The following is a 15,453-nucleotide window of genomic DNA, read 5'->3' on the forward strand; positions in this document are numbered from 1 at the left end:
TCCCACTCTATGCACTGAATGTTCTGTGTTCTGGAGAATCCCTTCGGCCAGTTTGGGCCAACTGTTCTGGCTGTGTCTCCTCCCAGCTTCCCAGGCACCCCTAAGTTCCTCACCAGCATGGCGGCATGAAAATCAGAAAACGCTTTGCTGCCCAGCAATAACAAAAATATCTCTGTCAACATCAACCCTATGTTCAGCACAAATCCAAGACACAGCCCCACACCAGCCACTGTGAAGAAAATTAAGAATCTGCTTCAGTTGAAAGCAGGACAGAGATCTGTGTGTTCTTCTCTGAACAGTAACACAGCTGCATGGTTTAAAAGATGAGGAGCTGCTAAATGGGAGTGAGTGGAACCAGTTCACCAACAGCATTTTAAAACTTACGCCAGAAGCAAGACATTGTTGGTGACTGATCCCATTCGCTTTTCTTTTAACAATTCCTTATTTTCAGTCTCCCCCTGCAGTTCTTTCACTTGGTCCTCTGATAATATTTTAGAACTTGAAATAGTGGTTATGGTCAGCAATTTATAAAGTGCATGGATAGCATGGTGATATCCTATAAGTAGCAGACCCATTTAGTTGATATTTCAACTTATAAAATGCCATTTTTAGTGTTGAGTTACTAACTTTTTGGCTCTGATGAATTGTGGAATGTTTTTCCATTATTTAGACATTATTTTTTCCATTATTTTTTCCATTATTTAAACTTTTTACCTCTTTAGGGGAAAAAAGTCAATTAGAAAGAGCAAAGGAGAAAGTAATATGCTGACTAAACTTTTGAAGAACATGTTGTTTAGGCTTTTGTAATGAAAGAGAAATGCTGGAATTTTCCATTTCCCTTTTGTGAATTACTGAAATTTGTCCTTTTGGGCACTTGTTTCTTCTGACAGGGCATCAGAGGGACTGGTGTGGAGGATGTTTATCAAAAGTGAAAGAGGTCTACAGAAGTGATAGTACTGTACCCTGTGTGGTCTTTCTCTTCTAAGCCATTTGGTCTCATGCTGAGATGCTTCTTATCTTTGTCATGTGTATAAAATTATTGACTTAACCTTCTTGGCAGCAGTAGCAGCTGCAGGACTAGTGGTAGCAATTGTGTGCAATTTTGTTCTTAGTGTCATGATTAGATAAGAAAAGAGACTGAAATGTGAATGTTAAGTGATCAAAATTTGCAATTCATCTAGAGCAATATAGGAAGGAAACTTTATTTTTGCAGCATGAAGGACAGCATTATGCCTGCCAACCTTAACGAAAAATTTTGCTTCAGCAAAAAACAAAGGAGAAATCATTGTTAGGAATAAATTATATAAGCAAGCTAAAATTCATTTAATTTTATGCAAGTTACACAGTTGTTAGTATTTTTAAATGGTTAGAAATGATGAATCCAAAAAATTCATGATAATTCTTACCTTGCTTTATCAAGAAGGAAACTTTGGTGGGGCAGGCACAAACCCCAATCCTGTTGCAGTTAATACATACTTTTTTTTTACCCACTTAAAGTTGGTTTGGTTTTTTCTCATCAGTCTACTTTTTGTAGGTACTTTGGTTCTCCAGTTGAAAAAGTTCCACTCAGTGTAGAGGAGTGTATAAAAAAGATAGATATTCACATTTGAATATGCATCAGGTGAATTGTTACTAACCTTGTTTTACTAGCTGTGGTAGAGAAATGAGCAAATTATTTAAAGCTTAAGTGGCTTGCTCCATGGTGTTGTGTTCCAGGTCTTGCACTTTGGCTCACAACCACCCTGGCTAATGCTGCAGGCTTGGGGAAGAGCAGCTGGAAAGCTGCCTGGTAGAGAAAGACCTGGGTGTGCTGGTCTACTGACCATGAGCCATCACTGTGCCCAGGTGGCCAAGGAGGCCAATGTCCAGTAGGATTAGGAAGTGATTGTCCCCTGGTCTCAGGCATTGACATTCTGGAGTGTGTCCAGAGAAGCTCAAGAGAGCTGGTGAAGGGTCTGGAGCACAAGTCTTATTAGGAGTGGCTCAGGGATCTGGGATTGTTTAGCTGGTGAAAAGGAGACTCGGGGGTGACCTTATCACTCTCTACAACTGCTTGAAAGGAGGTTGTAGCCAGGTGGGGATCATGTCTTTCCCCAGGCAACCAGTGACAGGACAAGAGGAAATGATCTTAACTTACACAGGGAAGTTTAGGACGTTAGGAAAAATTTCTTCACAAAAAGGTGAAGTTGTCAAGCACAAGAACAAACTGCACAGAGAAGTGGTTGGATCCCCATCCCTGGAGGTATTTAAAGCTGTGTAGATGTGGCACTTGGGGTCATGGCTCAGTGGTGGACTTGACAGTGCTGGGTTAATGGTTGGATTCAATGTACTTAAGAGCCTTTTCCAACTTAAACAATTCTATGATTCTATGGTAACAACTGAAAAATGTTAAGAATAATTGCTCTTGATGTTAGTGGAAACTTTAATGATATTTATAATTTTAAATTAAGTAGGAGGAAGAGGCAACATCTTGCCTGAATCCTTCATGACATTTTTAATAGCACAAGTTTTCAGGCTGGTCTGCTTATCACTAGATGGTGCTGTTGCCTTGAGAGAAAAAAAATGCAATGCATTTGACAGTGTATCCCTCCTTTTACTAAGGGATGAGTTCAGTAAAACAGAGGCTGAAGACTTAATTCTTTTTTTTCACATTGAAAAGATAAGTAATTCAAGATGATTATGCTGTTGTATAGTTTTCTTTTTGTACATTCTTTTTTTTTTCAAAATTAATAAGTCTGGTCTTAGTATGTTTATAGTGAATTTGAGATAGAATTATGGTCTATTGGCACCCCTTTCAATTTTGAGGTAAGGTAATATGAATATGATGTTTTGCCTGATGGTGTGAAATGAATGTCATGCTTGTTGAATCCAGTAAAAGCTCAATTAATAAATTTGATTATATTGCCTTCTGACAAGCATTTGAGCAGATCTGTGAGTCTTATCTGTATTAGCCATATTTCAATCACATTAAGTTAATGCTCTTGATTGTGATGAAGTGTCCTATACCCTTGGTGCTGCTAATTTGCAGAAAGAATGTAATAAATTGCCTTTCAGGCTTATGTGCCTTATGTGGTCTGTACTGCTGTGATGGGAAGGGAGATAAACTTTTAATGTTACAGATGGAGGTGGAAGGATCTAAACCCACAGTTTTGATACTAACTATGTTTGTTAAAACCACTTGTAAGTGATGATGCCCTTTTTTTGTCTTTTCTAGGTGTCCATTGTACACATGGTTTCAATAGAACTGGGTTTTTGATCTGTGCCTTTTTGGTTGAGAAGATGGACTGGAGGTAACTTTGTATGTTAGTTCCTGCGGTTTTGTGGAATGTGGCCAAAAGGTTCTTCAGTATGTTTCACTCATTGTCCTGTCAGCTGTGCTGATGTATTCACTATTTCTTGTTTTATAGCTGCCTAAGAATCTTGAGTAAACAGCCCATATTAACATTTTTTGTATCATCCCTTGGTAGCTTAGCCTGTTGCAGTAAAGAATTCCAGATCTGGTAGGTCAAAAGTCAGCTGTACCTGCTGTGTGTGGGCCTTGAGCAGTGTATGTATCATATTGTGTCTCTTTCCCATAACATGTCCCACGTTTTAAGTAAGAATGTAGAGTTCAGAGATTCCTGAAAGATTATTTCCCGTACATTTTCATCTTTTTCATGTAGGTGTGGGTGTAAGTTTTTGGGCTTTTTTGAGATCTGATGAGATTAACTAGAGCAACAGCAGAGTAGCATACATACTTCTGAAGGATTGGGGGCAAACAAAGTCCTTGTTTCCAGCTTGTTTTTTGACTGAAGTACACAGCATGCTTCTATACAGACATCCATTTTTCCATCTTTTAAAAATGTTGGTTCCTTCATACAGAGTAATTCTCTTTTTTACATAACATTAGTTTTAAAAGAAACCCCAAACCCAAGCAATGTCTGTACCATCCTGTAGGACATAACTTTTGCATAGCTTTTGTTTTGTAGTATTTACAAAACACTATTTTCTTCTTGACAGAGTCCTGTGAAAGTTATATTTCTTGACAAGCCTGTTAAACATTCCGATATTTCTTATGTGTGGTCCTTTAAGTGAAGAAAATTCTGCTCATGTTGCAGGATTTTCTTGTGACTGTACATACAGTTATTATGCTTAGCATTCATGTGCAAGCTGTTTGCAAAGAACTAGGTCATTGCTGTCTGTTAGTAAACCTGGAATAAAGATGTTGGAGTAATGGAGATGGAAAACCTTTAGTAATGGGTGGTTGAATCTTTGCAGGATCCCAGCTGTGTGTAGGAAGTAGGCACAGACACAAATGACTTTATAGTATGATTCTTGTTGTTTCTATGAATTAGAAAAATTGTATGCTTTTAATCAAACAATTTTCAAGTGGCATGCAATAATTAGACTTAGAATTGATCCTTTGTTCTGAAGAGGAAAGGCACTTGAATCTCTTTGGATCTCCTACTTTTATGCTGCCTATCTGTTTTCAAACCATGGTGGGAAAAGCCTTAAAACTCAACAGCCATGTCTTATGTTTTTTGCTTTGGGTAGTTAACTGTGTCAAGTTTGTTAATCTCTGTCAGATTATTTCAGTAGAACATCCAGATGTTCCCTGGTAGGAAAAAATGTCCACAGCGAAGGAAACAATTTTGGCAAGCTGCTGGTTAATGCTGACCATTGTATCGAGATAAATCTAATTTGCTGCATCATTCTTTAAAACAAGGCACTGTTTCTTGCTAATAAGGAAATAAGATCTTCCTCATGGAAAGATCCATCCATATTCATTCCTTAAGTGTATGAAGCAGGAGTTTGTGTACAGTGGGATATATTTTATAGTTAGTTTAGAGAAAGGCCTGAAAGCTCTTCAGCTTTCTGACTGGTAAGGTCAGAAACCTTACTTGATTCTCTTTTCAACAACTCATTTTTCCCAAAGACTACTGTGTTTCTAGAACCTGGAAAATAGGGTTTTTTTCAGCTAGGGTTCTGTATTTGAGGTCTGTGCCACCTCTTTTGGCTTTCACAGCCATCTATTCCAGAAGATTAGAGAGTTCTTCTAATATTATCAGAAAAAAAATTTGAGCATTTTTCAGACTCCATAACTTTTACTTTGTTTTGTGCTTTCAGTGGCATTCATTACAGAAGATGTGAAACAATTTAAGAAAGATAGCAAAGTAAAAAATGTGAGAAAGAAATTAGGAGTCTTAGAAAACAGAATGGGGAAGAAAGGTCCTTCTAAGTAACTCAGACTCTTAAACTGTCATTTTTGAAGTGATACTGTGTGATAGTGTCACTCTGGAGAATGTCATGTTTTCTCCTCTTACAAAGATCAGAGGGGTGAATCAACCTTACTGGTTCTTTGACACTTTCTGTCTATTCTGGAAAATTTACCTCTTAAAGTTGTCAGGCTCCATTCCATACTGTATGCATCAGACAAAAAGAAAAAAGGATTTGGAATTAAACATCTGAAAAAAAAAAAGTAACAGAGTGTAGTATGTGCTTTTGTTCCAGTTTTAAGACATGTGCTTCTCAAGAAGCATAACAGTGACATCTCTCTATTTTTGTGGTTTCTCCTTTCCCCTATATAGTAAGATTTTAAAATGTTGATTCTTGGAGCCTTACTGCTCTTCATAGCCTTGATAAATGGAAGACAGAATTACATCCAATGTTTTTAGTTAAATGTTTTCATAGGATCTATGAAAATGGCAACAATAAAACCCTTGTGTTGTGCTCACTCTTGAATGTTTTGGAGTTTTCTCCTTGGCTGGTAAAGGTGCATGACTGTTAGTTTTGGTTTCTAATTTTTTTGTGGTCCAGCTTCCAATTTATTTGAGCAAGATTAAGTATTAGGTTCATAGTAAAAGGCTACTGAACCACAGTAATTTTATGAGAAACTTCTGGAAAGAGAAGTAATTTAAAAGATTAGAGTGGTTTTTCTCAGTATGATGGCAAAACCTCTAATGAGAGGAAAGACAATTCTTAGTGGAGAAAAATGTAACCATATTTGAATTTAAACATTTGCATTTTTCTCCATTAAGTTTGTTGATATGTTTCTTTGGTCTTCTTTTGTGTTTGTGCAGTCCTCAGGTATTTACCTGCATGTCACCCATTGCTTCTCTGTAGCAATAAAAAAGTTTTATCTGTGATAAAACAGTGATCAGCAGACCACTAGGAGCTGCAATAAGGTCTCAAAGCAGCTGCAGTTACTTGAGAACATTTGCAGTGCCCACAAAGTTGTACAGAATCTTGTGCAAGAGCAACTGCTACCTGGCTGATCTAAGCATGGACTTTTAAATATAAGGAATGTTTTTGCAATTACCACTTCAGAATTTGTATTGATTCTCAGTCCCAATAATCCTTATGTTTGGTAAAGCATGACATGACTAAGACATGTAAATTAAGCATCCAGAGTGATTTTCTTTTTTTTTTTTTCTGACAGTATTGAGGCTGCTGTGGCTACTTTTGCTCAGGCCAGACCTCCAGGTATTTATAAAGGTGACTATTTGAAGGAACTGTTTCGTCGTTATGGGGATGAAGATGATGCACCAGCACCACCAGAGCTTCCAGAGTGGTGCTTTGATGAAGATGAAGAGGAGGATGATGATAATGGTAAAACTGGAGGCCCAGAATCAGAACCTGGATCATCAAGCTCTTCCTTTGGCAAGAGGAGAAAAGAACGCCTAAAACTGGTAATTTTGATTTGGAATTTAATATTTGAATTGCTAAACATAATTTCATAACCTCATACCCATCAGTTACCTCATCATACATGCTATACATGTGTCACTGCTCTTGCAAATGGGGACTGAAAGCATTGTCTGTAACTGGAAGAGTTTGAAAATATATTGTAAACTTTTTGTATTTCCTATGTGAGCTGGCAACTTTAATATTCAACACCTCAAATATTTCAGTTGTAAAAATGACTTAAAATTTTTATAATACAACAAGTTTTTGAAATAGTAAAATGCTTTTTAATTATTCAGTCTGTCTTTGGAGATGAAATGTTATTAGAGTTGAATGGAAACAGCTCTTGTTTTTTGTAGTCATGTGGATGAAATTCAGAATTTTTAAAATTCAGTGCTCATTTTGGTAAATAGTTTTTCTTTGGAAAATTTTGTGGGATTGAAAATTGGATTAGAAAAAAGCAATATGAGGTTAAAAAACCCAAGGCAGCTTTGAGATCATAATGTGTTCAAGGCTGTTTTAGCTTTGTAAGAAATACAGCTGATCACTTACTGTGATTTCTGACATACATCTGCATAATTCTGATGGAATGAGTTACTGTAGTTACCATGATATGGAACTAATACTCAAGTACACAGAATGTATTTGTATCATCTGAAGACTAATGACTCAGTTCTCTTCAAATTCCTGACTCCCTTTTTTATTTGCAGATAAAGTAGGCTAGACTATTGCTGAGTGCAAGAATAGGTTTTTTTTTTCAAAATACTGAATTATTTTACTTGTGTGCTGAGGTGTGTTTGTTTGCGAAGACTTGGAAATCCTCCTATTGAAATAGGCTGCAAAAAAGCATTTTGTTGTTATTGTAGCTGGTCAACAAGGTTTGCAGGTGGAGTATGGAAAATGTTAACCTGGTAAAAATACAAAATCCAGTCTAAAGAAGCAAGATGAACTTTGAGAACTTTCAAATTATCCCTCATTGGGAATAAAAAATTTCTCACACTGTAAAGACATAGTAAAAGTATATTTATGGGATATCACCACTTCTTCCATTAGCCTTGCAGTAAAGCATTGATATCTAAATATTTTGGGGGGGGGCTGGAACCTTAGAGTTTTTTTGATGTGTCCTCTGATGCATTAGGAGCTGAGGTGTTATGATGAATTACAATGACAGCCTCTTTTCATCAAGTATAAAACTCAACTGGTCTACTTAATAGGAATGATATTGGCTTCCCAGACTTTTTCTTGTCTGCCACCGTAGTTTTGTTGAAAGCTGGAAGCTAAATTATACGAATAAGCATATTAATAACTAAAAGTTAATTATGAGTTAGATAATTTGTGAAAGAAAGAGTCATCTAGTTAATATGCATATTCGTATAATTCAGTTTTGCAGCTCTGAAGGAACATTCTTTGACACGAAGAGGAGGAACGGGCAGAATTCTTTACCATGGTTCTTGGCTGGCAGATGGGACTGCTGCTTAACTCAGTAGAGATGGATATTTGTGGTTCCTTGTAAATATGCGGTCTACAGGGGGAGTGAGTATCAGGTAAATACCTCTTGCTCAGATATTCTGATTTTACTGTCTAAAGGGCTACATTTTCAGTATTATGTTGGTTTCCTGCGGCAGATGTTTCCACCTTTATAATTCATCTCTTTCCTAAAAGCCCAGGGGTAGGCAGTGTAAAACTAGAAGCAGCTGTAGTGATAGCAATGGTCTGAATTTTTCTCATTTTGACCCAAATCTTTGTGGAGACAGAGGAAAAGTTTAGTAGCAGAGGAGGAGACAGCTCCCAGGCATCTTGCTAGGGTAATGAATAGTCAGAAACAAGTGCTAGCTAACCTGTGAAATGAAGTTAATATGCTGTCCATTTCAGAAACTCTGATGTGAGAAACTTTACTGCAGCATTTTTCATTAAAACTTCCATATTTTGATGTCAAAAAAATCAAGACAGCCTTTCTTTCCTACACTACTACAGAATCATTAGAACAGAAAGCCATTACAGTTTCCTTTGTCATCACCTGAGGGAAGTTGACAGGTACCAGGAAATGAGCTTGTTGCAGTCTGAGGTGCCACACAGGAAATCCAAACAAGTTTTGACTTTGTCAGTGCATGCAGTATTGATTGTAGCATCAAAACAACATTATTAACTGACACTTAGAATCTCACTTCAGGAAAAAAATATTTCATTTTGCAAATCGGACAAAAAGTTGTAATTCTGAGCCAGAACCTACAAACCTTTCATGGGTTAAATGGAACTTTTACTGTTTATTAAGGAATGTCATCTCTTCTAGTCCCAAGTAAGTTGCATTTTATGGGGTGTGAGATGCAGTGCTTCTGAAATGAGTTGTGACATCTTAAACAATCTGGAAGAGATGGTGGCTGTTAATGATTTAATTCATGATTTTGAGTGCAGGTGTCTTGTGGTCATCTGTGAGACAGAAGGAAGCAATTAAACTGATTTGATGTAATGAGGATAATATTTATTAGTTAACTATCACAGTACAATTATTCTAAATATTAGTGACTTGGGGTTTTTCTGTCTAACCAACTCTCTTTTGCAAAGTTTAACCCTTGCACTTATTCTTCTGCCTGTGGGCATCTTGAAGGATATGGGAAAAATACTATTTTTTGATTTGGCAGCACCATTTTATGTGCTTGAGTATGGGTATCCTTTCCTTCTCCATGTTAAATGCTTATTAGCTCACTTTTTCCTTATAGTATATATTTTTTTGTACTACTGCCCTTTCTTGTTATTCTTTGTGTTCTGTCATGTTGACTCATGTTTTCCTGATGCTGTGGTGCCTGTAATTGAATGCAAGCCTCTAGTTGAGGCCATCCTAGTAAGGCTTAATAGGGAAAAATTAATTTCACATGTCTTAAGGCTAATATTTCTGTTTATATATCTCAACATAATTGCCTTTCACAAGGCAGAACAATACTAATTCAGCTTTTGGTCTCTTGCTGCTTCCAAGTATTTTTCTCTAATTATCTACCAGTGTGTGTTTGTATAATTTCTTATCCATTATTAAGGGTAGAACTTTGTTTATGCTGAATTGCACAGTGTTATTTCCAGCCCATTTTTAAAATGAAGGATAACACTGAATCTTAAACTACCATCCCAGTCTATATCTGTGTTAATAAAGTCAGAGATGTCACAAAAGTAAGAATGCTAATAGGAAGTTTAGTGGAAATAAATTGATGATCTTATGCCTAAACCAGACCCTGCAGATTCTTCCATTTTGTTAGAGGAACACTAACTCCTCTGCACCTGGTTTTGAAACACGTTACACTTCTGGTTTATGGAAGTTACATCTACTCCATGTTTTCTGAGTTCCTCGATGAGGACAAGATAAGCAAACAAAAAACAAACCAAGGCAAATGCATGCAATGCCAATTCTGTGAAGCCTGTTTCATTATGAAAAGAACACCTTTGCTACTGAGTGACAGTCAGTATGATTTTGTTTTCTTTTTTGCTTGTACATGCCAAGAGGCAGTTACTGTGATTTGCTCCTGTGTTTCTAGGTATTAAATCTAAGCTGGTAAGTGTAACTCTCTGTCTCTCACTTCCTTCATTTTAGAGGATATCTCTTCCTGACATGTTTTGGAATGTTTCTTGCCTTCTGGGAGGCAGTCAGTCTCTGGGCATTTTGGCACGCAGTCAAGTCTGAGTAGCTGAAGACAGCTCTCACCGAGGCCTGGTGATAGCCACTAGGGTCAGGAAGGTGTGTGTTTGGGGCTGTTCCCACTCCCCCACTCCTCCAGATGGTGTTTAGGATATGAACCAACACAGGATGATCCACATTGCCACTTCTTCAGCTGAAGTGATGGGTGGAGAAATTCATGGCAAGTGGGGCAAGGTTGATTAGTGCAGGTGGTGTGAAGGTTGTGCACAGTGTAGATACCAGTGCATGTAGTTTCCCTGGATCCTTTAGGGCTTAGTATCAGTGCTGAGGAGTCAATGTGCTCCTGGTGATCTGAGTTCTCTGGGGTCTCTGCACCGTGGTCTCCAGTGTCCTGTTTCCAAAGGCATTGGTAGCTGAACAGTAGGGTAAAAACTGCATGGATCTGGCTCAGTTTTAGCACCTTATCCAAGGAATGTCCTCATGAAACCTGAAGTGCTAAGTTAGCCAAGCACGAATACCCAAGTGACTCACATTGTTTTCATAGTGCTGTGCCTTAGTGATTATACTTGCAGCAGATACTCTGCAAGAAACACTTTCAAGCACAAATTTTTTACTTTTTCTTTTCTGGAAAATCTTTCCCGTTCCCTGCCTGTTAATTCAATCTTAGCAGTAGTACTGGCATTCCACTCTGCCATTATTCACAGAAGCAAGGCAGAACCATCTTCCTTTGTTTCCTGGTGCTCTTCACCACTTACCAAAATGCAGACAATGTGCTGGCCAGGCACGAGTAGCTGTCTGCCTCTCTCGCCCACTCCCCTGCATGCTGGTGCCCATGTAAATCATATGGGCTGAGTGACACACACAAAGTCTGTGGAGCTCAGGGTAGTTAAGGTTTTGAACCAGTATATTTCTTTAGGATGTTCTGTTCTCAGAATGTGATTTGGTGATATGACTGAGCCAATCTTAACTAACTGCAGGCTGTACTGAAAACTGTGGTCCTGCTTTTCCCTGCTTTCCCTTTTGCTTCCGTTGTGCTGTCACTAGTACTGAGTTATCCTATGGTGAGCTAGTTTAGGATACTGTTCTCGCAGAAAATTATTACCAATTTATGATGTTATTTTTGCCAAATTAGTTCCTAGACTTGCTCAAGTGTATAACAGACGAGTGCCGCAGCATGTGGAAATGCAGAGGAGAAAAATACTACTCCTTTCTGGATTTGTTAAAGCTAGTTTCAAGTGTTTTAGAGAACAGATATGAGATACTTGTATCTTCACATGCAGGGTTCAACAGGTGAATAGTCATGGTTTGATCTTCTCTGTGTGCATTGAAAATTTATTTGAGATTCTGTTGAATTAAGTCTGGTTGGTTTGAGATCTCCATAGAAATCGTTAATTTTGTAGTTTTGTAGACCTGGTGGCTTTCATGTGTTCTGTTATGCATGATTTGTTTTTATTCCTCTTGGCATCAAACTTTTTGTAGAATGTACAAGTTATTTTAGAGTTTTATTTCCAGATTGGTTTTTTTGATGTCTACATAGGCTTTTCTGGGGCTTTCAGGATAGCAGCTCCACTCTAATAACCTGGTTTAGATTGAGAAAAAATTATAAAAACATATTTACACAAATATTTTGTTACAAATCTGCTGTTTATATTTTCTCTTTTGTTAAGTTTGTCCTAGATCAACATTCTTGAGAGTATTAGCTAAGTAGTGTAAGCATCTAAATACTAGCTATGCCTTCCTTTTGCCTTATCCTTATTGCCTTTTTTAAGTTAGATTTTTTCCTCATAAATAACTCATTTAGTTCCTGGGTTTATAATATGGCTCACCTGTGAGTTTCCTGGTAAAGTTGAGCTAATGTATCTTGACATTTGGGGGTAAATCCTTAAGGAATGTTTGAGCTAGTATTGCTCTAGAGGGTTGTGAAAACAGTCTTTATCTTGAATTGACATATTCTGTTTTGATTTTAAGAGGGCTTTAATACTAAATTATTTTTTTTTTAGGGTGCAATTTTCTTGGAAGGAATAACAGTTAAATGTGTGACCCAGGTGACAACGCAACCAAAATTAGGAGGAATACAGCAAAAATGTCAGCAGTTCTGCGGATGGGAAGGGTATGAGAATATTTAGAACTTACTTATTTATACTATCTAGAAATAGGTGTTGTATTTTGCAGAATGAAACTGGTCATTGTGAAAATGAGGAAAAAGGTGACCATGGATTGTTTATTAAAAAAAAGCCTCAAACACACTTGGCAGTGAAAGTCTTGCACTGTACTATGAAATGGAATGATCAATTTTTGATGTTAAGAAACAAGATTCTAGAATTACTCTTCCATTGAGATAACAAAATGTTGTTTTTCAAATTCCAGATGTAGCCTACTCCAGCTCTACAAATGCTTAGTTCTTTCTCAAGCAGTAGATTTATTTATACCATTGCTATTACACTTAAATATAGAGGTATAATACTCATTTTTATAGGCAACTTGGATTTGTGACCAATGCTAATGAAAATGTTGGTTTTAGTGTCTATGATTCTGGATTTTTCCATTCCAAAGTTGGTGATCCACACTGCTTCCTAACTTGTTGATGCTTCTCATGCCTGTAATTTTTAATTTAAATATCTCTTTCTGCATAGCTAAAACTTTGAAGTTCCACATAATTTAGTGGTTTGTCATAAGCAAATAACTTTGTTCCTATGAGATAGGCTTTTGACTTCTATTGCAAAATACTTTATTGGAGAAGATGTTCTAACTCAGAGTTAACCTTGCAGCAAGTCTGGTACCAGGTGTGACTTGAGTCTGATGTGAAAAATGTATTTACTTGTGTGACTATTTATTGCAGAACCATTAATAAACATGGTTCTTTTTATTAGGACTGGATTCCCTGGAGCACAGCCTGTTTCCATGGACAAGCAAAATATTAAATTTTTGGAGCAGAAGCCATACAAAGTTAGCTGGAAAGCAGACGGCACCCGGTAAGTTCATTTTAAATGAAAAAGCAAAACACAGTAAATTCGGTAGACAGTTTGTATTTTCTCAGGAAAGTGAATTTGCTTGTACAAAGGACAAACCACAGCAACAAAACTGGCTCCAGAGATTAGTTTTTATTCTGTCTTGGTACCCAACATTTGCTGAAGTTTGTGGCCAAGTTTCTTTCTAGCAGCTGTTTTACACACTGACTATTAAAGGCAGGTACTATTATTCTCCATAACCCTTGCCTGTCTGTCAGCCACAACTTGCCACCAAGGTCTTAGAATAATCTTAAATAGCAGTGAGTGTTTGCTAAGGTGAGGGCTTTATTTATAAGCAAAATTAAAACTTCTAATTGATCCTTCAGAAGCTGGGCAGTATCAGAAAATTTGTAGGGGTATTTTTTAAAATTCATCCTGTGATCAAACATGTTCAAACATGTAGTTCATGTCAGCTAAAGACTCAGTAATTTTATCTTCCCTCACTAGTTCTCTTACATTCATTGCAGGGGTGCCTTTTGTTTAATAACAAACTGCAACCTAATTGGACTTATTGGACATATTCTAAAGTTTTTCCTGAGTTCTTTATTTTGCTAGGTTTGTTATCTTTAATAATAGAACATCCTAGATAATGAAAATCCTGGAGAATATGGGGAATTTCATGTCTTATGAGAATTGCCAAGTGGCTCCACATGGAGTCAGTCAGGATTCATCACAATCACAATTCAGCCAGAACTAAGCTTTGTTGTATGAAAAAGCCCCAGACCCTTCAAGTGTCTCTCCTCTGCGGAGTTCACGCTTCAAGGGTTTATTAGCTTGGGCTGAGCATGGTGTGAAAAGTCAAAGTAAGCTTGCAGTCAGTATGGAGACCTAGCATTAAGAAATGTGTGGGAATAATTGGTTTACTAACACTGGCTGTATGCACAAGCACTTGGATATTGCAGTGCAGGTGTTCTCAGGGTGTGAAGTTACAGCAGTGGAGTATTGGGAGGTCAAGACATATTCTCAGGGCAGTACAGGGCATAGGGCATTCCAAAGCTGCTGACCCTGAACAAATGAAGTCAGCCAGCTCTTAAACTGACCTGAAGAGTCTTTGTCATATCCTATGTTATTAATTTGGAAAACTGATGTCTTAATGTAATATTCTCATTTTCTTACTCAAATGTGTGGATGGGATGCCCACGTTCTGAGTACTAAGGCAATTGTACAGAATACAGTAGTGTATCTGGAAGACTGCATTTTGTGAAAGAAATTGAAGTGTACATGTAATTTCTTGTTGAAATTTTCAGTATTTTGAACATTCTATCCTCTGTTTTTAGTTTTAGAATGGTGAGAAAACAGAATGGAGGAAAAACAAAATTGAAGGAACTAAATAGCTCTTTTAAATTTTTTCAAAACATAATAACTGGTAATAGATTATGAACATAGACTGATAGGTATATTCAGAGAAGAAAATGGATTTACAGAGATCCAGTGTTAATGAAATTCACCTTAAGTAATATGAAAAAGAGATTAAAGATGAAAACCTGAGCTGTTATTTGAACATTAGGCACTTTGCATGATATGTATCCTAACTAACAATGAAAAATTATGATCATTTTTACATTGGACATTCTTCTAATTATTTAGTTGTTCTCCAGTGATGCAGACTCCATACACAATTAAACAGATTTTCATTAGTTATTCTGAATGCTTGTGTTGACAGGCGTGACCTTCTTGAATTTAATATTAAGACATCAGTTAGTGGAGACCCATTTATGGATCTCCTACTTCCATTATCTGGAGATGGAACCCCTGTCATCAAATATCTCTGAAGCTATTCTGTTAAAAGGGGTTTAGATGCAGCAGTCTAGACCTTGCCTATGAGAATATTATTAGGCTTGCATGCTTTTTTTCTTTTGTTGCTTTGTTCTCTCTCTTTGCTTAAAAAGCACTGCTTTTTTGTTGACCTTGTTGGACTTAAAGAAAAGCAGATGCATAACTAATAACTTTCTGTTATACTTTCTCACTGAAATAAAACAGTTTTATTTTAGCTAAAACAACAACATTAGCCAAACTTCTTAAATGTCACTATTTGTTAACTACCTGTATTTGATTTCTTCAGCAGCAGTCTTTCCTAGAGGTTTCATGATTGAAGCATTTTTGGTACATTCTTGTAACTGATATCCAGTGTCAGTAACTTCACTAATTACTTTTACTTTT

At 37.0% G+C, this 15,453-nt stretch overlaps 1 protein-coding gene across 1 annotated transcript in view; it reads left to right on the forward strand.

The window, feature by feature from the left end:
- Positions 1-15,453, forward strand: part of RNGTT (RNA guanylyltransferase and 5'-phosphatase) — a 176,236-nt gene that overhangs the window by 13,258 nt on the left and 147,525 nt on the right. Inside the window, exons 5-8 of the mRNA XM_066547332.1 lie at positions 3,215-3,290; positions 6,419-6,668; positions 12,286-12,395; positions 13,156-13,257. Of these exons, the coding sequence (XP_066403429.1) occupies positions 3,215-3,290; positions 6,419-6,668; positions 12,286-12,395; positions 13,156-13,257 (538 nt within the window). The remainder of the gene's footprint in view (positions 1-3,214; positions 3,291-6,418; positions 6,669-12,285; positions 12,396-13,155; positions 13,258-15,453) is intronic.

The sequence above is a fragment of the Molothrus aeneus genome, chromosome 3 (genome assembly GCF_037042795.1).
Source record: "Molothrus aeneus isolate 106 chromosome 3, BPBGC_Maene_1.0, whole genome shotgun sequence".
Taxonomy (NCBI): Eukaryota; Metazoa; Chordata; class Aves; order Passeriformes; family Icteridae; genus Molothrus; species Molothrus aeneus.